The 26,348-nt window shown below is 40.1% G+C and overlaps 1 protein-coding gene across 2 annotated transcripts; it reads right to left on the reverse strand.

The window, feature by feature from the left end:
• Positions 1-279: 279 nt before the first annotated feature.
• Positions 280-26,231, reverse strand: LOC134068566 (GTPase IMAP family member 8-like). 2 transcript variants are annotated; one of them, XM_062524358.1, is made up of 3 exons: positions 26,155-26,231; positions 25,992-26,065; positions 280-2,509 (listed from the first exon to the last, which is right to left on the reverse strand). In XM_062524358.1, the coding sequence occupies exons 2-3, from the start codon at positions 26,011-26,013 to the stop codon at positions 627-629; spliced, it is 1,905 nt and encodes a 634-aa protein (XP_062380342.1). In that variant the 5' UTR covers positions 26,014-26,065; positions 26,155-26,231; the 3' UTR covers positions 280-626. The 2 variants fall into 2 exon arrangements, with proteins under 2 accessions (XP_062380342.1, XP_062380266.1); XM_062524282.1 differs by lacking the exons at positions 25,992-26,065; positions 26,155-26,231 and adding an exon at positions 13,647-13,754.
• Positions 26,232-26,348: the final 117 nt, after the last annotated feature.

Here is a 26,348-nt window from a genome sequence, read left to right on the forward strand (position 1 = left end):
ACGGATATGGATGACAGAGTTTGGTGTGGATGAACTTGACTGGCCTGCACAGAGTCCTGACCTAAACCCAACAGAACACCTTTGGGATGAATTAGAGCGCAGACTGAGAGCCAGTCTCCTCGTCCAACATCAGTGTGTGACCTCACCAATGCACTTCTGAAAGAATGCTCAAAAATTCCCATAAAAAAACACTCCTAAACCTTGTGGAAAGCCTTCCCAGAAGAGTTGAAGCTGTTATAGCTGCAAAGAGTGACCAACGTCATAATAAACCCTATGGATTAAGAATAGGATGTAACTGAAGTTCATGTGGGGGTCAAGGCAGGTGACCTGATACTTTTGGGAATATAGTGTACAGCCAGCTGTATGTCAAAGTTCACAAGCCCATATCACAAGAACTAAACCATGTAGGAGGCTATAATTGTACATGCTGGTACATAGATAGGAATAGAATGTAGTAAAATCGCCACATTTGGTCTGGATGATCCTGCATGGTTAAAGCTATCCCTCAAAGTTGATCTATTGGACTTGACGGGATGATATTGTTATACTGGTAAGAACAGTATCCATTGTTTTGTCAGTTGTTTTTCCAGGAGGTAAATACTCTATTTTCCCTATTTATTATCTTTCTAGATTGCTTCTATATCTACCTTTACTTCAGAACTACCAATAGCTTCAGCTCCTACCCCTGCCTCTGCTCCTGCCTCTGCTCCTGCCCCTGCTCTCTTCTTCACTACTACTGTTACTGCTCCTACTACTGCTCCTGCTCCTACTCCTACTCCTGCCCCTGCTATTGGCCCTGCTACTGCTCCTACTACTGCTCCTACTCCTACTCCTGCCCCTGCTCCTCCTCCTGCTCCTGCCCCTGCTACTGCTCCTACTATTGCTCCTGCTCCTGCTACTACTCCTGCTCCTGCTCCTGCTCCTGCCCCTGCCCCTGCTCTCGCCTTCACTACTACTGTTACTGCTCCTACTACTGCTCCTGCTCCTGCTCCTACTCCTACTCCTGCCCCTGCTATTGGCCCTGCTACTGCTAATGCTCCTGCTCCTACTACTGCTCCTAATCCTACTCCTGCCCCTGCTCCTCCTCCTGCTCCTGCCCCTGCTACTGCTCCTACTATTGCTCCTGCTCCTGCTACTACTCCTGCTCCTATTGCTGCTCCTGCTGCTGCTCCTGCTGCTCCTGCTCCTGCTGCTACTATTATGTTTAGTTTTCTCTCAGCTGCATCTGCTCTTTCCTTTTCTTCATTTGCTTTTCTCTTTGCATCTACTACCTCTTTCTTTAAATCTTCATACTCCTTTTCCTTTCTCTCATTCTCACATCTCTTCCTCTCCTCCTCTTCTCTGATCCTTTCCTGAGCCTCCTGGTACATCTTGTTTGTGTAATGCTTTCCATTGTTCTCCTCCACCATGGCATCTATCTTCTCTAACAGCTCTATAACCTGAGTCTGGTCATCCCTCTCTGTGTTGTTAAAGGTGTGGTATCTGCCCCTAAGGTTCTGTATCAGGGCAGTGAGCTCTTTATTTAGCTTGCTCTCCGGTGGTTTTCCCTTTAACTGATCGGCATGAGTGAACAGCACCATGGTGAACTTTGTCGCTCTCTTCCCAAAGTTCTCCTGGATCCATTTCACTGTGTTACTGTCTTCCTCTGTGAATCTCACACCTAATCTGATCACCAAGAGGAAGACATGAGGCCCTGGAACAGACATCTTAACACATGTCTCTATCTCTCTTTCAATGTCTACTGTTTCATCTTTGCCAAATAATCCTGGGGTATCAACCAGTGTAATATGCCTCCCAGCAATCTCACTACACTCTTTCTGACAGGTTGTGGTCACACAATCACAAGAGTCATCATCTTTAAATGTCTTTTTCCCCAGGATGGTGTTTCCTGTAGCACTCTTCCCAACCCCAGTCTTACCCAGTAACACAATTCTGACTTTACTGTCATGTGGTGCCTGAAATCCATTCTCCTGTCTCCCATTTGTCTTTTTCATCCCATCTATTTTTTCCAATAATTTTGTCACCTGAGATGTGTTTATTTCTGCTTTGCTATTCAGACTGTGGTATCCTCCACCACATCTTTTTATCAGGGCCTGAGTATTTTCATTGTTCAGCAGTTGATCAAAACTGTCTTTTGTTAATTGATCTCTCCTTGAGAACAGGACTATAACATGCATCAAGGTTTCCTTATCAAAAATCTGTTCAACCCAGTCCAGATATTGTTTCCACTCAGTTTTTTTGATTAGGTCAACAAAAAATAGAAAGACTATGGGTACAGAAGGACCCAGAGTCCAAGACCTTTGGATTTCCTTTTTCACCTCAGCAGCGTTGGTCAGCCCTGGGGTGTCAATCAAACAGATGGTTCTCCCCTGAACCTCACCGCTGTGAGCCTCGCAGACTGTTGTTGTGGACTCTGGAAAAGCCCCTCTACCCAGAATGCCATTGGCAGTTTCAGTCTTGCCTGAACCAGTTGGGCCAATGAGCACTATCCTCAGACTGGCCAAGCCTCCTGTGGGAGAAGCAAAACAATGCAAAACTAAGTCAAGCATATAATAAGAGATATATAGAAGTACAGCCCTCTAGAAGAATTGGAACACATGCTAAAGATTATAACAGGGGCACAAAACATCAACACAAAGAGGGTATGATGTCAGAACATATACATATAGTTCTGTCAGCTTTTTGGCTGTTGAGTCCAATAATAGTGTCTGGTCGTATGTGTTCAACACGGTCTCACACCCAACTCGTCGAACGAGGACGCATGGTCAAGCCTCCTGGCGTCAATATCGGAAGCCGACTGTGCCCATGCGTCCTCGTTCGACGAGTTGGGTGTGAGACCGTGTCAGTCACCATTATGTTAAGCCCGCCCACCGACTTTCTACACGCTGTGATTGGCCCGCTTGATTTTCGGGTTCTCAGCTCCCTAGCTCAATGGATCGTGCCTAGACTGCCCCGCCAGCCAAATTACATTTGCTGCCACTAGGGGCGTCTAGATTTCTAGGCTAAGGGTCATAAGCATTGGAACGCTTATGTTAAAGGAATACGCCACCCAAAAATGAAATTAAGCTAGTCTCGGTCACCCCCAGAGTTAGAAAAGTGAAAAAAACCCGGTTAAAATCCGTCCGGGCATTCTCCTGCTTTGGGAGCAGCGATTTTAGCTTTAGCTTAGCACAGTTGCTGTAGATGAAGGGTGTCAGTGAGCACGTCCTCGAAAAAAGTGACCGAGACGTCTACATTTTTTTCTAAATATATCTTGGGAGCCGTGTGTTCAAAACGAGTACAAATCATAATGCAAAATCGAACGAGACTATTACCTGGGCAGATCTTTACTTGGAACTATATTCAGCCTCATCGCCGACGAAGCACCGCTAGCTAGGCGCAAAGTTCTCACGTAGCAGTCTTGTAAACTCCCAACCATAGATTCGACTGGAAGTGGTGCTACGTGAGAACTTTGCGCCTAGCTAGCGGTGCTTCGTCGGCGATGAGGCTGCCAAGATATATTTAGAAAAAAATGTAGACGTCTCGGTCACTTTTTTCAATGTAAGCCAGCCTTTAGCTGAAGAGTTTCACAACTTCATGTGGGAAGACACTTGACACAACATAAAATCTTAAGTGCACTGCTTGGGCATGGTAAAGAAAGCTTTAACTCTATTTATCTACATCTGGGTTTGTGATTTAAATTTATATGGAGAGCACCAAACCTGACACACTGCTTGGTCATGATACACATAGACATTGCTTGGTTAAGGGATTAATTTCATTTCTTACATCAATTTACAACAAGCCAACATGTATGCAAAAGTGGGTTGAATGCATTTTGGATGCATTTTGTTTCCTTAGTAACCTTCACGAGTAGGTTAAAAAAATAATTAATTGGCTAATGGAAATAGTATTCATAATCTATCTGGCCATTGTAAAGTCATTTTTATTTATTAAGGATAAATATTAAGGGATGAATTAAGGGATGAATTAATGCTTGATTCATGCATTAATTCATGCATTAATTCATGATAATTCATGTACCCTTATCGTAAAGTGTTACCCAATTGTTTTGAAATAATTGACAAGCTGTCCCCCCGAGGATGAAATTAATTCTAGATGTATTTATTGTATGAATCAGTGGAAAGCCCGGTGCACTGTGCTGAAAAATGGCAAATCCAAAACAAACTTCTTGCTCTTGACTTGTGGCTACATACGCAGCCAGTGAAGCCAGTCAAAAAGTAAAAATACGCGTTTAGAACGCAACGTAACGTAACGCATCCAGTGTAGCCCTAGCGTATGAAGCAAGCAGCTCACCGGATGGGGGAGTTGGCCTCATGCTGGATTTGGAGTAAGAGAGAGGAGTAATGCTGGAAGCCAGGGGCAGGTGGGCAGTGAGCTGGCCACTCAATGCTGGCCCACCAACTGGAGGGTGTTGTGGTTGAGGGTCGAAACACCCAGTGAAGGTTGGACACAACCTGATGACATCTGCCCCTGGCCTAAGGCTACAGCTATCTGCTAAGGTAGCTGAGGAAGGCACCCTTAAGTGTATTTATCAAGGCACCATACCTAGAGATTAACGGGGATGGACCATTGGTTCGTCATCCCATTAGTCCGAAAATGAACCATTGAATAGAGATCCCATTAGTCTGACATCTCATTAATCCGAAAAAAAGAGGCCCATTGGTCCGACGTCCCATTAGTCCTACCTACACAGTAGAGATGCATGGTCTTTTTTTGCAGCATCGTAAAACAGGTGGAAATGTGCTGGCCTGTTGTAACAATCAGCCTTCGGCTGTGTTAATTAAACGCACAAGGGTTTCTTTTGAATGGCTAAATATGAATGGCAATAAGCAGATAATTCTGAGAATGAAGTACAATGCAGACTACAAATCTGAGTGTGTCTCTTAATTATAACAATGAAACGATGTCCCTTTCTTTGATTTAACAGTAAAGGAAGACACACACCAAACAATAACCCAGGTCGCGCACAGCGGGGCTTTATATTCACACACAATTAAATGTCCCAAACAATCCCAAGCATTGCAATTCCCCCTTTCATTCAGTCCCGAAAATAAACCTAATAGTCCAAACAAAAGATGTCTTGTATTTTGCCAGGACCGCGCACAAGAGTCAATAATCCAATCCAGGAAAACTAGAGGGCTGCTGCCAACAAAACGTCCCGCGACGTAGCAAAAAAAAAAATGTAATGCTCAGAAAAAAGAAAAAATGCGATTGCTCGGGGTGGGGAGGACCCCAGGGCCGAAATTATTTTTTTTCCGTAAAGGTCTACTGGGGCTACATGCCCACCAAGTTTCATGTGCCACGGTGTTACGGTGTCCCGGGAATCATTGACCAAAAATTCAAGAAGTAGATGACCGGAAAAAAGAATAATAACAATAAAAAAAACTTTGACAACAACTATATAATTCATCAACTACGGGACTTTTCATGTCCTGGGAAGAAATAAAAAAAACTAAAAAAACATTTTTTCTTTTTTCTTTTTGTCAAACTTAATACACCCTAAGAAAATATACCTTTATAAAAAAAAAACATGGCTCAATTATTCTTATTTTAAGTAATATGAGGTCTTTTATGCATAATTGTGAGTGTTTCCCCCCTGTCCCAAGGCCAGACTTTTGGTGGTCAACCTCTCTTAATTCTAAATCAAGAAATAATGTAGAATTCAAGTCATATTTCATATACATTTTATGTATTGCAATATTTATTCACATGTTCTTATATTTTTCATAAGATGAAGCCTTGTCTCATGGTCTCACTGTCATTTCCACCACACTGCACAAAATAGAATCCTGAGATCATGATTTTAGGTTTGTGTACCTAGTAACTACAGCAATAGATACTCCACAAGAGGGTTTTATGGATGGACAAATTGTGACTAGGGATGTAACGATACACTCAACTCACGACTCGATATGGATCACGATTTTTTGTTCACGATACGATTTTATCACAATTTTTTTTTGTTGATATTGATGCTGTTTGAAGAGGTTGCTCCAAAGAAAATCAAATTGCACCACTCCCTCTTCTTCCAAAGTATTACGTCCTACACCTCTCCTCTCAAAAAGGCAGTAACTATGCATATGAAAAAAAAAACATTTTAAAGTTATGCTGTTGCTTAGCCTTATGGTTGTAGTTAATGTAGCAGTTATTGGAGGTTTATTTATTTTTTTACTTTACATTAGCTTGTTTTTGGTACTTATCAATCTTCATAACAACTTTAATGTCATGAAAATTATAATAATTATAACTAATTTTCGACCAAAAATGCAGTTACTGCCTTTCTGCTTTGTAGGGCAGTACTGTTGCTACATCATTATAGTTGTTCAAGTGCACACACTAAATGGAGAGCTAGGATTGAAATTCAGACTGTGCCTTTAAATAGGCAACTTTTTCCATCTATCAGCACAATGCTACAGTAAGCCATTTCCACTAAAAAAATCAGCTCAATATTATGTGCAAGACTGATGTTTACCAAGCATGCAAACGTGTTAATCTCTTAGCACTATCGTCATACGTTTTCTCATAGTGAGATGGCTATCCCGACATTATGTTCTGATGTACATGGGGCGCACGGAGGTGAACGGCGGGACAAACGCGAAATGACAAGGTGTTAACTAAACAATTGAGTAGACCTAAGGTCGACAGGCTTTGTGGTTAAAACGATGAAAACCAGTAGGTTAGTCTGTCACAGCTAACTTCGTTCAAGCACAGTAGCTTAGACTAGTTTACACGCGCAGAAATTAAAAGTCAATATCAGCATCACAAGATTGCTGTCATTATCGGAAAATCCAGACACGTCAAACTGGACGCGAACGCGTGGCAAAAACAAAACAACTTCATAAATGATGTCTTTTTCAAACCTTGAAAACACCACATTAAAATCCAAGCATTTTCAAGGATTTCAAGCACCCATACGAACCCTGACACACACACTCTAGTTCAAAGTTGTTGCCTACCGTCGTCTTCCCTCGTTCTGTGCCCCATACTTAGTGACATAAGTCACGTGACTCATCGCGATTCATTTTTTTCTATCAACCGGTGCGAATCGTCACGCATTTGTATCGATTTTTATTCGTGTCACGATGCATCGTTACATCCCTAATTGTGACTTCCATAGATGTCTCATATTTCATGTGGATGTCAAAGCAGCTGGATCTAATGCTATCTAATGCTAAGTCTAACAACTTGCATCAAAAGGCTAGATATCATGAGATTTTAGGTGAAAAGGGGCAAAATGTCATTTCCGTCACAGTCACTTTTTGGTGGAAATGACATGGTGACAGGTTGAGGTGGAAATGACATTGCCCACGCTAAAACGCAGTTTATTTGCTTCATAGTACTAAACAAATATAGTAGATGGAAACATAATTACATAAAATATGGTATACAGACATTTAAAAAAACAATTGTGATGCTTTTAAATATTAAATGTTGTCTATGTATTGTCATTATGTCATCTCCGCCACAAACCGTCATTTCCATTACAGTACAGATTTCAAGTTAATCATATAAAAACAAAACATCATACATTTCTGGAAAATTAATCAATTTAATATTTGGGCAGATACTGTATGTGTGTAATATGTAATAAAAAAACATTTGGAACAGTTGATATTATGGTATTTTTGCATGAAAACACATGTTTTGTTGTGTGATGGAAATGAGAGTTGAACATTTGGAATGAAACGGCAAAAAATATTATTTATATTATTTAAGTAAAATCAGCATGACCACTATTAGGGCATGTTTCTAGATGGAGCAGGACATTGAAATATGAAAAAAAAAAGATGTTGAATTTTCTGCAGGGGTACTGTTGGAGAACTTGGGCCCTATGATTGTCAGTAATTCTGGGCCTCCCTTTAATACTTAGTTATACTGGGGAGGGGCCCCCCTGGGGCCTCCTGTCAGGGCTGCGTCCTTGCAATTGGATAGTATTGATTTTCACCTTGATGAATGAAGATTCTTAGATCTTTTATGGATATTCAATCTGTGAAAGTTTTATTCACAACTATATCATTGCACAACTAAGGATGTGTGTAGTTGATCCTGTTGCCAACTCAATAAGTACTTCCAGACTGAACGGGGCAATTGCTCTGTCACTAATTTGGAGTTTATCACAGTTTTAAACAGGAGTTGGAGTTGGAGTTTAAAACCGTGTTAAACTCCACACTAACGACAGAGCTATTGCCCCAACATTATCAATAATTAAATACCGATAATAGAGTGAGCAGTTAACAAAGAGTTAAACACTATGCACAGGATTAAGATGTTGTAGATGGTTATCTACTTGATGGTTTGTGGTACCAATAAATAATTACATGACAACAACCGGTCTGAATATTGTGAGCTTAAATATTGTTTCTGAAGTCCATACTACCCACCCACCTCTCTACTACCTCCATACTACCCGCCCCCCCTCTACTACCCCCATTACTACTCACCGAGCCCCCATATTACCCACCCCTATACTACCCAACCACCCCTCTACTACATCCATACTACCCACCCCTCTACTACTACCCCACCCACCCCTCTAGTACTCTCATACTCACCCCTCTACTACCCACCCACTCCTCTACTACCCCCATATTACCATACCACCTTGGCATTACCACATGTAATTAGGTCATTATTTATAAATATGTTTACCAAATGTTTGTTTCTTTGTAATTTAAAGCAGTTAAAATCATATATTTTTTTAAAAAAATAATAAAATAAAAACAAATTCTAGTTACAAAATCAGATTTTTGGTTATTTAACTCGTCCACACACGTGGACAGTTGCTTTTTAGGGTCTACAAACTCTATTTTACATCAGATTTAATTTCTAAAAACAGAGTTGTTCAGCAGACTCTCCTGTACACCATAATATTTTTTTTTCCCTGATTTTGCCTTCTTGAGTACTAACTTTTTACAGATATGGCCTGGAGCATTCAGCACATGGCCATTACTGTCACTCATGTTGAATTGATGATGTCATCAAACAGTCAATATTCCAAATATAAGATGATACATGTCGTTAATATATTGCCATGGACCTACTAAAACAGCCCTGAAGTGGATTGGTGTATATCAACATGATAAATCAGTAGAAAACAGAGTTAAAGTTACTGTCCACGCATGTGGACGTTGTGCATGAAAGGGTTAATTAACACTCATCTCAAAGGCATTGGTTAGCATCCACTCATAAGCAATTTTCTTTTTTTCGGTATGCATAAACTAAAGTACTACGTGGACAGTAAAATAACTTCTATATAAAATCATACTTTTAAAAAATTCCAATTGCTTTTCAATATTAGATGATCTGGCCAACACATGAAACCAATTAAAAGCTACACAAAAAATGCAACAAAGTAAATACGTTTTACAAAAAACAACTTAATAGCAATTCTAAATTCATTCCATTGGGAATGCAGGTGTTAAGATTGAAGATGTACCAAGCCTCGCGCTGAAGGAGGCGGTCCTCGCGGTCTCCCCCTCTTGGAGAACGGTTTACAATTTCCAAGCCCATAAACCTGAGGGCATTTACATCATGGCCCACTACATTAAAGTGTCTGGCAACTGACGATTTTTCATCTTTTCTTCTGATTGTGCATTTGTGTTCAAAAATCCTGGTTTTTAAATGGCGTTTTGTCTTACCCACGTAATATAACCCACAGGGACATGTCAACAAATATACAACAAATGTTGATAAGCAGGTGATGCGGCCTCTCACTTTGTATGTTCTATTATGTGCGGGATGTGTGAAACTTTTCTCAGTTATCATGCTCTTACATGCTGCACAATTTAAGCACCTAAAATTCCAGTGTGATATGTGACGTTCCACGGCAAAACCAGTCGCTTGTCGCAACAGGCGTTTCTGAGAAAAATGGCCATTTATGTCACTTGTGCTAAAATCGTGGATTTTTTTTTGTAAGTGTTTTGAAACAGTGGGAGGTCTACACTGTACGGCCGTGAATACATTTCGCCGAAAAACTGACCTTTTGTAGTCTAAAAACGTGAGTTTGTTGAGGTGAGAAAGTTAGAGGAAGCAGGAAGTTAGAGGCGTCTCGTTTTTTGCCGCTTTACGGTAAATGCACTCATCGACAACCACCAAGCCATCCGCGTGCTGTGTCGTTGATACAAGTACCGTAAATCTTGTAATAGCGGCGACCTTACAAAGCGTTCGTGAGTGTTGAGCCGACGGTTAACTTCAAAGGCAGATTTCTCCGTTTTTCTATTGGCATGACAGGATGAACTCAACTCCTTTGAATGTTTATATTTCAGTAATATGACGTTCAATTCATTAGATATAGGTATCGTTTTGAAGGTTGATTATGCCCCTTCCTGAAAACGTAATAACTTTGATTTTGAAAATTTGGACATTGTGACTGATTTCGCCGTGGAAGGTCACATATATGAAATGGAAACGGTGAAGACGTTGCTGCAGGGAGATATGTCCGAACTAACTGGTCCCTCAGATTGGGCGCTCTCTTATAACAAGTGTGTGGGGGGTCTTGGAACTCTTGGCCAATATTCGGGTCACTACTTAGGCTTAGTTCACACTGGCAGTCGAAATCCGATTTTTTGCTTATCTGGATTGTATCTAGCTTGAATTTTGGGTAGTCTGAACGGCACAAAACCGCATGAAATGCGATTTTTCCAATGCTGATTCGCACCACATACGGAGGTGGTTTCAATATCACTTACTATCGGATATGACTCAATCTGAACAGTCGAACCACTTGAATAGGATTTCAACGTGCCCCTTTCGTCATTTGCACTGCGACAAACAATTGCAACGTAATCCTGAGTGACGGAAGTGATTGATTGATTGATACAGCGCGTGCGCCAGGCAAGCGCCAGGGCTACCAGCAAAACAAAAACCAACGTCATCATTTTATGGTGAAACATAGAAAACTGTAACGTTAAGGGTGACGAGGTATTTGCGCCGCGGCTACGCATAATAAGTTGGAAAATATAAAATATAAATCCACTTTCATCCATGACGACTTGGTTGTGTACAACTCTACCTAATGAATCCAGGTGTGTGTAATTTATATCGGATCTGAGCATTGCACGCCAAGATCGGATGTGATCAGATGTGATCACTTGCCATATGCAATGAGAACAGTCAGTCAGATAGATCAGGTTCTGATCGGATATGCAAGACATCCGATTTCGACTGCCAGTGTGAACTAAGTCTTACTGTAGGATGTGCCAGTGTCGGTTTACAATGCCTTTAAGTGTGTTTGATATTTGTCCATAGGTGGACACAAAGGTTTTGTTGACAGATCGCGCACATGGACAGACACCTAATACTCCAGTAAACTTTGTGTCCACCTGTGGACAAATACCGAATTGGTGTCGGTTTGATTATTACTAATCTTTTTAATTAAAGCATTAATATCAATTGTCAAATGATGATTTTATATTCCTCTTTTTGGGCAACTTTAGCATGGTATCAAATACATGTTCTCCCCACTGTGTGTGTGTGTGTGTGTGTGTGTGTGTGTGTGTGTGTGTGTGTACAGTATGTATGTATATATATATATATATATATATATATATATATATATATATATATATTACACTTAACCTCATGTTGTGTTGTGTGTAACTGGGATTGCTTTGGTACTTAAGGTCATTGGCCTTTGGCTGGTGACATTTCCTTGTCCAAAAAAAAAATGCAAAATATGAACATACCCTTAGGTTGCAATTTATACAAAGGGACTCCGTATACTAGTTAAGCCTGTTTCTAATTTGCCTTTCAAATTCCAAACCATATTCACAAATTGAAACTTCCGTCCAGTTTTCATTTTCTGTCCATTCTGTGTACATTAAAACTTGTTAGCACTGTCTCAGCAGGCTAACTAATATGTTTCAACTCATATTCTTTCAAAATGTTGATAATTCTGCACTCAATATATAGGCCATATGACTGACAAACATATAACAGTTTTACATGCAAGCACTGTCTACTGCCACATTAAAATATATTCAATGCAACTTCGGAAAGAGAAAATCATATTTTCTTAATACTGACGTGTCATGGCAACGCTCATTGTTAGCTGAAGAGTTTCACAACTTCATGTGGAAAGACACTTGACACAACATACAATCTTGAGTGCACTGCTTGGGCATGGTAAAGAAAGCTTTAAAGGGATATTCCGCCATTTTTGGAAATACGCTCATTTTCCACCTCCCCTCGAGCAAAACAATCGATATTTACCTTGCTCCCGTTCATCCAGCCATTCTGTGAGTCTGGCGATACAACTTTTAGCTTCAGCCTAGCATAGATCATTGAATCGGATTAGACCGTTAGCTTCTCGCCTGCTAGCTTCATGTTTAAAAGTGACTAAGATTTCTGGTAATTTTCCCATTTAAAATGTGTCTCCTCTCAAGTTAGAAAGTGCAATAAGACCAACTGAAAATGAAACCTGGCGTTTTTCTAGGCTGATTTGACATGGAACTACACTCTCATCTGGCGTAATAATCAAGGCAACTTGCAAACTACTGGCACTACTACTGCTTGTTGTCTATGGGGACTATTTTCAGATGCTGCGTACGATATCACTGCGCCTATGGTACGTTTGCAAGTTGCCTTGATTATTACGCCAGATGAGAGTGTAGTTCCATGTCAAATCAGCCAAGAAAAACGCCAGGTTTCATTTTCAGTTGGTCTTATTGCACTTTCTAACTTGAGAGGAGACACGTTTTAAATGGGAAAATTACCAGAAATCTTAGTCACTTTTAAACATGAGGCTAGCAGGCGAGAAGCTAATGGTCTAATCCGATTCAATGATCTATGCTAGGCTGAAGCTAAAAGTTGTATCGCCAGACTCACAGAATGGCTGGATGAACGGGAGCAAGGTAAATATCCATTGTTTTGCTCGAGGGGAGGTGGAAAATGAGCGTATTTCCAAAAATGGCGGAATATCCCTTTAACTCTATTTATCTACATCTGAGTTTGTGATTTAAATTTGTATGGAGAGCACCAAACCTGACACACTGCTTGGTCATGATACATGTAGACATTGCTTGGTTAAGGGATTAATTTCATTTTTTACATCAATTTACAACAATGTGTCCCAACATGTATGCCAAAGTGGGTTGAATGCATTTTGGATGCATTTTGTTTCCTTAATAACCTTCACGAGTAGGTTAAAAAAAAAATTAATTGGCTAATGGAAATAGTATTCATAATCTATCTGGCCATTGTAAAGTCCTTTTGTCAACAATTTGTATGGATCAATATTACTTATAGTGCATATTCCATTGACTCTACAAAATTGCAAAATGAATAGTAAGTCTTTGCTGTATTGGCTATACTGAATCATGCTGTGTCCCAGGAGTAGAAGTTAAGCTGCACCTAGGAGCTAATTTAGGTCTTTCCATCAACTCATTTTGGTGTAAGATATCTGAGGTTACCTTTGTTGGCTTGTCAATAGATATATTTGGGCACCACAAATAGTAACTTTGTGTTGTTGATGTCAAATGCATGTAGTACTCTTACACTTGGTTCATGGATGGACAGCACATTCATTTGCCAATAGCATGTCACAATTACTAATAAAACATATATTGGTATTTTTATGATGTCTTAGTGCCAAACACCATCACACTGGACCTTGTCTTTTATATTAGGCATTGTTAAGCTCTAACCTGCATGTTGTTTTGACTCCATTGCAAGTCCAGTCGAATGTCCTAGTCTTGCATCCAGGTATACTTCATGCAATCTCATGTAAAGCAAAAAATGTTGTAACTGTTCAATGTTCTGTATGCACTCAACTAATACCTAATTACGGTGGTATTTTTGTATTGCACTTACATTGATATGTGTCCTCCTGAAACAGGGATGCTTATGATGAGACTGTCTACGATGATTCTGTTTTGTTTCCGAGTGATTCGCAGTATGTCATGGTTCAAAAGACTACCATAGGTATCGTAGGTACACACCTAATAGGTGTGTCATCCTGTAATCTGACACCATTATGAAACCTTCAGTTAGCCCATCTTTTGTTTTCACTTCAATTCATACCTTACCAGTCTACCCTGTATACACTCAGAACAAAATAAAATGGTAACAATAATAATAATAAAACATAACTCAAATAAAATCTATACCCATTCATCATTTATCAGAGCTTTCTATGCTTTTGGCTGAGAGTGCTTAGTCTCCACAGACCCTTAAAGGGACACTTCACCGATTAGCATTAAGCTTTGTATGTTTTTGAATGGTCGTGGATCATTCCCTCAGTTTGCCTTGAGATGGGAGAAATATGGATTTCAATGAAACCCATGAATAGGACTTCCTGCTTTCAATGATGCAAAATGATGATTTTTACATCAATGGAGCAGGAAGTCCAACATTGAAATCCGTATTTCTCCCATCTCAAGGCAAACTGAGGGAATGATGCACGACCATTCAAAAACATGACTGGTTTTCTAAAGATACAAAGCTTAATGCTAATCGGTGAAGTGTCCCTTTAACAACAACTGCAATGTTGTCTGTTATATCCAGAGGTGGAAAAGTCCAGCTTCAGAAAGTAAAAATCCAACCATATGTTGGTTCTACCTGTGAACGTAGCACAGGGGCTCTCACTAATTAGCTGCTCTACCTAGCTGAAGAGTTGTGCTAATTAAAATCAGCTGATTTAAATGAATCGTTGGCACAGATATGTGGTAGGACTTTGACTTTCTGAAGCTGGACTGTTCTACCTCTGGTTATATCACACTAAGGCTTAGTTCACACTGGCAGTCGAAATCAGATGTCTTGCATATCTGATCAGAACCTGATCTTTCTGACTGACTTCTCTCAAGTGATCACATCCGATCACATCCGATCTTGGCGTTATATCGGATCTTTGCTCAGATCCGATATAAACTACACACACCTGGATTCATTAGGTAGAGTTGTACACAACCAAGTCGTCATGGATGAAAGTGGATTTATTTTTGATTTTTTTCCAACTTCTTATGCGTAGCCGCGGCGCAAATACCTCGTCACCCTTTACGTTATAGTTTTCCATGTTTCACCATAAAATGATGACTCAACATAAAATGATGAGTTTGATGTTGTTTTTTGTTTTGCTGGTAGCCCTGGCGCACGCGCTGAATCAATCAATCAATCAATCACTTCCGTCACTCAGAATTCTGTTGCAATTGTTTGTGTGCAAATGTGCAAATGACGAAATGGGGCACGTTGAAATCCTATTCAAGTGGTTCGACTCTTCAGATTGAGTCATATCTGATAGTAAGTGATATTGAAACCACCTCCGTATGTGGTGCGAATCAGCATTTCAAAATCGCATTTCATGCGGTTTTGTGCTGTTCAGACTACCCAAAATTCAAGCTAGATACAATCCAGATAAGCAAAAAATCGGATTTTGACTGCCAGTGTGAACTAAGCCTAAGGCTGTGTTCAGACTGCCAGCCAAAATCCGATTTTTAGTCCATTCAGATTTGAATCGGATGTCACTTTTGAAGTCTGAACAGTGACAGGTCACATGAAATCCGATTTTTGCGAAACGGTTGCAAACCACATCCAGGAGGTAGTTTCATATCACATTCGTATCAGATATGGACAGATGCATCTCAGTCTGAACAGCTCCCAACACTCAGATCGGATTTGACTGTCCGTGACGTGACTTTACGTGCATGACCGCCCACCTATTTCGAGTTGTGGAGCAACGTCGGCTATGTCTCTTGACCATGTTATATTACAATTTGACTTAACAATACTCAATGCTAATTAGTGCATTTTACAGTTTCTGCTCTGTTTCTTTGGAAGTTGCAAGAATCAACGTTGTTCTATTAAATGACGTTAAATAATAAAATAGCCGGCCCCGGCAGTGGCGCAACTGGCTGGGGCACCTGCACCGTACGCTGGCGACCCGGGTTCGATTCCCGCCCCGTGGTCCTTTCCAGATCCCAACCCAACTCTCTCCCACTCACTTCCTGTCATTCTCTCTACTGTCCTGTCCAAATAAAGGCATAAAAAGCCCAAAAAATTATCTAAAAAAAAAAAAAAAATTAAATAGCCTTCCAACAGTTTGAAGCGGAGCTTGCCACGGATTAGTTTCAGTTTCGCTCACACGCATGCATGCATTTAATGAACACTCACCTAGTTGTATTGTTCTATGTTTAATCACATCAAATTAGCAAGTATTTCATCGTGATGGCAGAAACGTTTGTTTTCGTTGCTACAGCAACCTGTCAGATTTGTTACTAATGTGACCCAGTCTGAACAGAGCCAGATATGAGAACAGAGCCGGACATGAGAAGGAATCAGATTCCTCTTACATATATATACAGTGAGGAGCACATGTATTTGATACCATGCTAAAACAGGAATATAAAATCATCATTTGACAATTGATCTTAATGCCTTAATTAAAAAAAAAAATAGTAAAAATCAAACCGCCAAGGACACCAATTTTCTTTGTGATTGAAGAATGTATCGTAAATAGATAAATGTTTTCCTTAAATGCTAGGGGAAGGAATTATTTGACCCCCTATGTAACCCTATGGGAATTTAACACATAGGGTTAACATAGGGGCAGGCAGATTTTTATTTTTAAAGGCCAGCTATTTCATGGATCTAGGATATTATGCATCCCCATAAATTTCCCTTGGCCTTTGGAATTAAAATAGCCCCACATCATCACATATCCTTGACCATAGCTAGAGATTGGCATGGTGCTTTTTCCAGTTGGCCTATTAGCCTGTTGATTTGCATTGAGCTCAATGAGCATCAAACAGGCTAATAGGCCTACTGGAAAAAGCACCATGCCAATCTTTAGCTATGGTGAAAGGTATGTAATGATGTGGGGCTATTTTAATTCCAACGGCCAAGGGAACTTTATCAGGATGCATAATATCCTGAATCCATGAAATAGCTGGCCTTAAAAAATAAAAATCTGCCTGCCCCTATGTTAACCCTATGTGTTAAATTCCCATAGGGTTACATTGGGGGTCAAATACTTCCTTCCCCCTAGCATTCAGGAAGAACATTTATTTCTTTACAAAACATTCTTCAATCACAAAGAAAATTGGGGTGCTTAGCGGTTTTATTTTTACTATTTTTTTTAATTAAGACATTAAGATCAATTGTCAATTGATGATTTTATATTCCTCTTTTTAGGCAACTTTAGCATGGTATCAAATAAATTTTCTCCTCACTGTATATATATATATATATATATATATATATATATATAGGGTTATTGTGATATCCTGTTAATTGTGTGTGATGTGTTCTTTCCAAGTTCATTCAAGTCCATGGCAATGTGGTCCAAAAGTGTTTTGATAGCGAATGAACCCAATTGAAACCTTCTTAACTGACAATAAGACTTTAATTCAAATGAATTGAGAGAGTACACAGACAAAAAAACCACTTTTTTCTTTTGAATATGCATTTGTTAGTCACACCTTAAACTAGATGTATCGCATAGGGGTACACAATATGACCGCCGCTCAGTTCTGCACATTTTCTCCACAAAAACATTCTCTCTACAAAAATAAACTACGTTCCTCAACTTTTCTGTATTTTGTGCAATTTATGTGTATAGATCTCCTATTCCTGCAGCTCATGTGTATATAAATGAGTGTGTGCATGTGTGAGGTTGCTTTTGTGTATAAGAGTGTTTGAGTGTGTGTGTGTGTGTGTGTGTGTGTGTGTGTGTGCGTGTCTGTGTGCGCATATGTGTCTGTGTCTGAGTGTATGTGTGTGTACGCACGTACGCATGTACCCACGGCATAATCATGAAGACCACTACGCTAGTTACGCGAATCATAATTAATATAGGGTGAAGGTAAGGTAAAGTATCCAAAACCCACACTTAGAATTGAAGTAGAGAAGAAATACAGATATTTGATCAGAATATGACTTAACTAAATGTAATCTATAATTTTAAAACACACTTGAGTACTGAAAGTAGAAGTACAAAGTAGAAAAAGCAGTTCTTGTGAATATAAACTTCCTTTTTACAACTAATGGTCCAGTTGATACTGCTTTTATATCCATTTAGAGAAAATGTATAAGGTCCGAGAACCTTCACTTTATAAAAAGATCAAATCCATCTACTGGTGGTGAGACCATTGTAAGGGCCCACCGAGAGCCCCCTCCCCAACAATATCATTGTGGGGGCCCTAGAATAACTATCAGTCAAAGGGCCCAAATTCTCTAGCAGAGCCCCTGCAGACAAATAATGCAAATAAGCATTGAGTGCCCAACTTGGTGACACCGCCAAGGGAGAAGATCAATGCTAATTGAGAAAATAATAAAAAATAAATAAAAATAAGGTACGCACTGTTTTTTCATTTTTAGAGTATGCAGCAATGACATATACAGGTACATTTCAGTGATTGCAGGTACTCAAGTGCACCTTGATGGGTACAGATGGCTAGTGTACAAAAAAAGTACCTGCATTCATGGGTACATTATTGTTCTTCAAAACGGTACCGAATCTCTTCTCCCAACAACTTTGGAGTGGCAGGCCATGGACTTTTTGTACCCTTAAGTACAAATTTGGTCCCTTTGTGAGTGTATTCAGTAAAGGTACATTAATGGTCCCGCAATGGTACATATTAGTACTTTAGTGGCTCAATTGTGTTCCCTATAAGGTACAGGGTCAAAAGTTGTACCTGAAAGAACAAAAATGTACCCCTATTTTTGAGAGTGAAGAGTATTATAGACATGATTTATACTTCTACAAGTTTTTATGAATCCTCCTCCAACCACTCCTAGTGCTACAGGTCTTTCTACAGGTATTCCTACAAATTTGTTCAAACATATGCAGCCAACTAGGCCTACCCCTACTAATCCATATTGAATTACTCTTCTCACGTTCTCTCTCTTTACTTCCTCTGTCTCTGCATTTATTCCTTCATCATTGTGTCTCTCTGCCTTTTTTTTATTTGTTCCTACTGCCCCTCTTGCTATGAGCTGTCTCTCAGCTGCATCTGCTCTTTCCCTTTCTTCAACTGCTTTTCTCTCTGCATCATCTTTCTCCTTCCTCAACTCTTCAATACTTTCTCTTTTCTTTTGTCGCTTCCTCTCTTCCTCTTCTCTGATCTTTTCCTGAGCCTCCTGGTACATCTTGTTTGTGTAATGCTCTCCATTGTTCTCCTCCACCATGGCATCTATCTTCTCTAACAGCTCTATAACCTGAGTCTGGTCATCCCTCTCTGTGTTGTTAAAGGTGTGGTATCTACCCCCAAGGCTCTGTATCAGGGCAGTGAGCTCTTTATTTAGCTTGCTCTCCAGTGGTTTTCCCTTTACCTGATCGGCATGAGTGAACAGCACCATGGTCAACTTTGTCGCTCTCTTCCCAAAGTTCTCCTGGATCCATTTCACTGTGTTACTGTCTTCCTCTGTGAATCTCACACCTAATCTGATCACCAAGAGGAAGACATGAGGCCCAGGAACAGACACACACATCTTCATCTCAGTTTTTAACTGATCTGCTGTCTTACTTGTATCATATATTCCTGGGGTATCAATCAGTGCAATATGCCACCCAGCAATCTTGCTATGCTGTGTCTGACATTTTGTGGTCACAGAGTCACAAGACGGATCTTCTTCAAAGACGTCTCTCCCCAGTATGGTGTTTCCTGTTGCACTCTTCCCAGCTCCAGTCTTACCTAGCAGCACAATCCTGAGTGGCTGGACTGTACTCTCCATCAAGCTATCTATGTTGTCCAGCAGTTTCTTTACCTGCGATGGGTCAATCTTTGCTTTGCTCTTAAAAATATGGTACCTTCCACCACAACTTCCAATCAGGTCCTGAGTATCCTCAGTGTCCAACATATTTTGTACATCCCTCTCGGTCAATTCTTCTCTTTGCATAAACAGGATCATAATACGCATAACAGTATCTGGGCCACAAATCTCTTCCACCAGCTGCAGATACTGTTTCCACTTTCCATCAGGGTCTTTCTTCAGGTCAACGAAAAACAGAAAGACAGTTGGTGCAGAAAAACCCAGAGTGTGACATTTCTGGATTTCCTTCTTCACCTCAGCTGAGCTGGTCATTCCAGGGGTGTCAATGAAACAGATGTTTCTTCCCTGAACTTCAGCAATGTGGGCCTCACAAGCAGATGTCTGTGACACTGCAAAAACATCCCTGCCCAGAATGCCATTTGCAGTCACACTTTTGCCTGAACATGTTGTGCCAATGAGCACAATCTGCACTCTGGCTGAGTCTCCTGTGAGAGAGTCAAAACAAACTAACATATAACTAAAAGAGAAAGATGTGTAAGCCTATTTTGACTTATTTTTTTATTATCTATTTTTTTATTCAGAACTTGTCATTGCCCATTACCAATGGCACATTATTAGGACATTAGGGACATTGGGGTTTGAGAAAGACAGTATATTACAGTTTTTCTCAAATGCTAAAACACATTTCACAAACGTTTCCTCCATGTTCCCCAATGTCTAAACACAATACCCTTTTCTAAAGCTTCATAAGCACAACCACACTCAAACTTTCACACCAAAAGAGCAGCTCGAAGCTTTCAAAAATGTAAACACATTACACACTACAGCAAACCAATTGAAATCACAATGCTCAATTAGTGAGAAGGTTCTTTGTTTCATAAATGCCAATGCATATTTTTTTAAAAACTTTAGAGTAACGGATCTTCTTAGATCTCTGCAGAGGATTAGGCATTTGAAGAGTTCTTTTCCAAAACACTATATCCACCATTTTACTAATGAATTTTCATAAACATATTTTTTTACATTTTGTTTTTCAAGTAATCTCAGTGAAACTGTATTGGGTTATGTTTAGTTACAGTAATTTATCTAGACTCAATAAAAACAAAACAACTGCATTTGTATTGATATTACTGTAAAAACAGTAACTTGATTTGTTACAGTACAGTAATGTTTTCAAAAATGGATTTGAAACATTTTGTCATCCTCGGTGCCACGGTTCAGGTAGTTATGTAGGAAAAACTGTCATTTTTGGGCTTCGGGCGGGGGCAGCGCGGGGGTGGAGTGACCCCCGGGGACGAAACGAAAATTTTCCATAGAACTCTACTGGGGCTACATGCCCACCAAGTTTCATGCGCTCCGGTGTTACGGTGTCCCGGGAATCGTTGACGAAAAATGACGGGAAAAAAGAAAAAAAAAAAAAAAAAAACTTTGACAACAACTATATGACCGCTTCGCTAGCTACGCTAGCGGCGGTCATAATGATAGTAGCAGTGGTATATAAGCGGATATCAACTCCGCGCCCTGTGCGTTTCTAGGAAAATAATGCACTTATCGAAGTGTCCGCCTGCGGCGTCGGGTCCTTATTACCACTTCGAACGTGCATAGTTGTTGTCAAAGTTTTTTTTTTTTTTTTTTTTTTTTTTTTCTTTTTTCCCGTCATTTTTCGTCAACGATTCCCGGGACACCGTAACACCGGAGCGCATGAAACTTGGTGGGCATGTAGCCCCAGTAGAGTTCTATGGAAAATTTTCGTTTCGTCCCCGGGGGTCACTCCACCCCCGCGCTGCCCCCGCCCGAAGCCCAAAAATGACAGTTTTTCCTACATAACTACCTGAACCGTGGCACCGAGGATGACAAAATGTTTATGGTATGTTGTTCTCTAGAGCTTGCATCAACTTAGCTTATAACCAGTCATTTGTGATTTGCCCCCCCATCGTAAAAATTGAAAATGCAATGTAATATTGCTTTAATTGCCCATATCTTCAGATGAGATGTTATGAACTGCACCAAATTTCATGTGTATGATTAACCTGACACCCTCTGGGAGTAAGCCAAGTTTTGTGGAATTTCATCCATGGGGGGCTATAAAATAAATGGATTTATGTGTACATTCAGGACTGTATACCCATCGGCCAGTAGATGGTGGTATTATCTGGAGTCTAAATCCCCCCCTGGGGATTTCAAAAACTGTTCCAAACATCTCAATCTCTGCTAGTTTTTGTCCTAGAAACATATAAGTGACACCATTAGAAACCTTTAATCAACTAGTTTCCAAATATGTTTTAAAAGAGAATGGTTGCTCTGGGTGCAACAAACATGCAGGAACACACACACACACACACACACACACACACACACACACACACACACACACACACACACACACACACACACACATAAATACACACACACACACACATACCTACACACACACGCACCACTACATACACACATGTACATAAAACATTATACAAACACATGCACAAACACGCACACATACACCCTTACACACACACACACACACACCTACACACACACACACACACACACACATGCACACACACATCTTTGAGTACATTTTGTGAGACCACCGGAGCTGAGAAGTGAGTGTGTGTGTGATGTACTATAGTGTGTGGGTGCGTTTCTGTGTGCCCATCTGTGTGTTTGCATGTGTGTATATGTGTGTATGTGCATGTTCTGTGTGTGTTCTCTTTCTTTCTCTCTCTCTCTCTCTCTCTCTGTGTTTGTGTTATCTGTGTGTATTCTGTGTGTGTTCTCTCTTTCTCTCTCTCTCTCTCTGGGTGTGCCTGTGTGTGTGTGTTTGTGTGTGTGTGTGTGTGTGTGTGTGTGTGTGTGCGAGTGTGTGTGTGTGAGTGTGTGCCTGTGTATGTGTGTTTGTGTGTGTGTGTGTGTGTGTGTGTGTGTGTGTGCACACGCGCGCATGTGAGTGTGTGTGTGTGTGTGTTATCTGATATTGGAGTGACAGTGACGGCAGAGAACACAGTGAACATATACTCAGAGACACATTAAACACACACACAAGCAGACACACACTCACACTAGACAGAAAAGCACTCATACACAAAAGCAAGCGCACACATGCACACACTCATTTACATACATAAAAGTTGCAGTAGGGATGGAGTAGGCGATGGAAACACAAGCGTGATTGATATTTGCGGAGAGAATGTGCAGGACTGAGCGGCGGTCATATTGTGTATCGCTTTGCGGTACATCTAGTTTTCCTATAAACGCACGGCGCATCGTTGATTATCCCTTACCTGTTGTCTTACAGAACATACAGCCCTTTTGTAATATTAAGTAGGTTGCATAAAATGTAAACTTTAAAAGTCACTTTCAACTTATCTCTTACACACTTCGTACAGTTCAGGAATCTTACTGCTGAAATGCGTGCCGGAGGGGATATTGAAGCGATGATCGAGAACATTTATCATGTAGCGAAATCCCATACCCGGCAGGGCATCATGTCTTTTCCTATGAACACGCCAATCGCATTCGTTATGTCTTTGTGTTTTTGGGAATTATAGGAATATTGTTGCCGAAAGGCTGCAGCAATGGATGGTTGGGTTTTCGGTGGCAAACTAGCTCTCCGTGCTGATCCACTAAGGTTACAGCCGGGTGATGGTGGCGCAAATGGGCCGACATGTTGGATGTGTTACCTTTATTAGGTGATCGTTTTGAAGCAGTGCTTGCACACTGTGCTTTGTTTACTGACGGTCTTTTTGACTTGTTCGTAGGCTACTTCGAATGTCGCCATGATCGTGCAGCCGCCGGTAAAGTTTGTTTCTTCTGACATGACTCCTTCATTTGCATTTCAACGTGCTTATTGGGTCTTGGGAAATTCAGTAAAATTCTGATTGGTTGTTGCAAGGTTGACGACAGGCAAGCTGAACAGTCAGAGAAAACTCATCCCCCGGGTCCTAAGCACTCCTTACTATCGCTCCCAGGCTACGCGCGTGCAATAACCTTGTATTAAATAAAAAGTTTAATGTCGCGTATACCGAAATATTGCGGTTTAGGTGAGTCTATTGAACCGAACAGGCCAAACCGAACGGTTCAATAAATTATTGAAAACCGTTGCATCCCTAGTGCCAATCAATGATCTAGGCAGCACATTCTCTTCTCTCTCCTTTATTTTACAGTCTAATGGTTACTGACTATAATGGCTCTGGGTCAAAGTTTACAATCGATTAATCTGCGTTAATTTTTTTAATCAATTAATTTTTCTAAAATTAATTAATAGAAATTAATCAGTTAATTTGACAGCCCTAGTTATTATATGTCTCTTCACAATACAAGTAGAACTTCATTGACTTAAATGGGATATCCCAAAGTTCTACCGGTCATTAGGCGGGTTTGTGATCGCGCAGCATCGAGCAGCGCTGCGCAGAACTGCGCAGCACAAGATGCACGTGATTAAAAATCTGTCCACAAAGACCTAGATGGGCGTGGTTACGACTCTGCAGATGATATCACATGGCCTCACAAGCCAGAGCGGTAGATAAAACACTTCCTTAGACCTCCATAAAAAATTGAGAGCTTTTTCCGAGCTATTTCCACGTTATGGGACTTTTGGAACTATTTACAGCCAATCTCTTGGTCAGTAGTCAATGAGTTAATAGCCTCTCTGCACGCCAGAGCGTGATGTCATTTCCGCTAAAAGGTCACGATATTTGTATACCGTACATCCGGGAGCGGCTGAAACAGTTCTTAAGAGTGCAAGCAGTCACCTCACATGGTTCTATAATCTTTTAGTTCTTTACCTCTCCTACAAACTTTGACCGTGTCTTTTTAACTACTCTCTAAAAACAGCTAGGTTGAAATCAACCCAATATCAACCCATTTGCTGGGTCATATATGGACCGACTCAACGTTGGTTGCATATAACCCAGCATGCTGGGTTGTATCTTTAACCCAGAAGCTGGGTAGAAATAACTACATTGCCGAGTTAAAACTACTATATTAATGGGTAATAATTTTAACCCAAAAGCAAGGTAGATATAACTACATTGCTGAGTCAAAACTACTTAGGGAATAGGTTTCCAGATAGCAAAATTCAGTTAATTTCAACCCAGCCGCTGTAAGAGTGTAGTCCTACTGTCAGCTGGTATGGCGTTTTTGATTTCTTCACAGATCTGTAGCAGCGGGCCCTCATTGTTATCTTGCCAGCCCAATTTTTGCCTGATACTTCCACCAGAAATACAAACACGTTAATATATAGCCATTTTAGTTACATGGTTAGTGACACTGTCACTTTGTTATAGTAATTAAGATTAAATTTAAGTTAGGATAAATATATGATATCTTTACAAATATGTGAGCCGATGCTGTGGGATTCTGGAAATGCATTTTGGGAAATGTGACATTAGATAGCACAATTTCAATATTTTTATAAACACATAGTTTACTTGTAATACTTGTAATAGTTGTAATAGAATAGAATAGAATTGAATATGAATTCTAAGTAGTGTAAGTGCACTAGAGTAAGTAAGCATTTGCTTACCATTCCTATTCCTATGATTAGCATGTAACTGCAAGGCAATTGATTTACATGCTTTTTTAAACTAAGGTTAACTAACTTCACAATATAGCCAAACTTCAGGAGAAAAGACAACATCGCCAAAATTGAATTATGCTTCCTAAACATTTTCAGTGAGGATAGCTGTTAGATTTTACAGTGTGATACATATTACTCTTAGGTTCTGCTTTGGTATACAAATGGACTCAGTAGCAGACACTAGTTAAACCTGTTTCTAATTTGCCTTCCAAATAGCTTATGAATAAATCTAATGAAAATGAGTGTGACATTGGTAGGACAAAACACTTGACACAACATAGAGATCCGGAGTAGAGTAGAGTGCACCGGTTGGACATTCAAAATAAAGATTTAACTCTATTTAGCTATGCCTGATTTTGAGATTTAAATTAACAGGGCATCAAACCTGACTCACTGCTTGTTAAGCGTGGTCATAACACACATAGAAATTACTTGCTTAAGTCATTGTACCATAACATATCTAAGGTTACCTGTTGTCTTGTCAACTGGTATATTTGTACACACACAGACACACACACACACACACACACACACACACACACATATATAGTTTAGTAACTGTGACGCATGCTACTGGCAAATGGATGTGCTGTCAGTCTATGAACCAAGAGACAACAAAAAATCACTATTTGTGGTGATGTCCTAGAGTCAAACACCATCACACTGGACCTTTGGTTCTTAACATTATGTATTATTAAGTACTAACCTGAATGTTGTTGTGACTCCATTGCAAGTCCAGTGGAATATCTTAGTTTTGCATCCAGGTGCACTTCATGCAATCTTATGTAACACAAAGATGTCTGTAATTGTTAAACATTCTGAATGAATTCAGCCATTATTAAAAACTAACTTAGACTATTTGTACTTACATTGATATAACTGTCCTGAAACAGCCGCTTATGATGAGACTCTGTCTATGGTGATTCTGTTGTGTTTTCCGAGTGATCCTCAGTGTGTCATGGTTCAAAAGACTACCATACTGTAGGTATCGTAGGTACACACCTAATAGGTGTGTCATCCTGTAATCTGACACCATCATGAAACCTTCAGTTATCCCATCTTT

Source organism: Sardina pilchardus, chromosome 1, assembly GCF_963854185.1.
Source record: "Sardina pilchardus chromosome 1, fSarPil1.1, whole genome shotgun sequence".
NCBI lineage: Eukaryota > Metazoa > Chordata > Actinopteri > Clupeiformes > Clupeidae > Sardina > Sardina pilchardus.

Bases quoted from the DNA above. Each gene is read 5' to 3' on its own strand.
- LOC134068566 (XM_062524282.1), bottom strand. From the start codon at position 13,725: ATGAGATTGCATGAAGTATACCTGGATGCAAGACTAGGACATTCGACT. The intron at 2,510-13,646 runs GTTAGAGCTTAA...CTTCTCCCACAG, and splicing joins GGAGTCAAAACAACATGCAG to GAGGCTTGGCCAGTCTGAGG.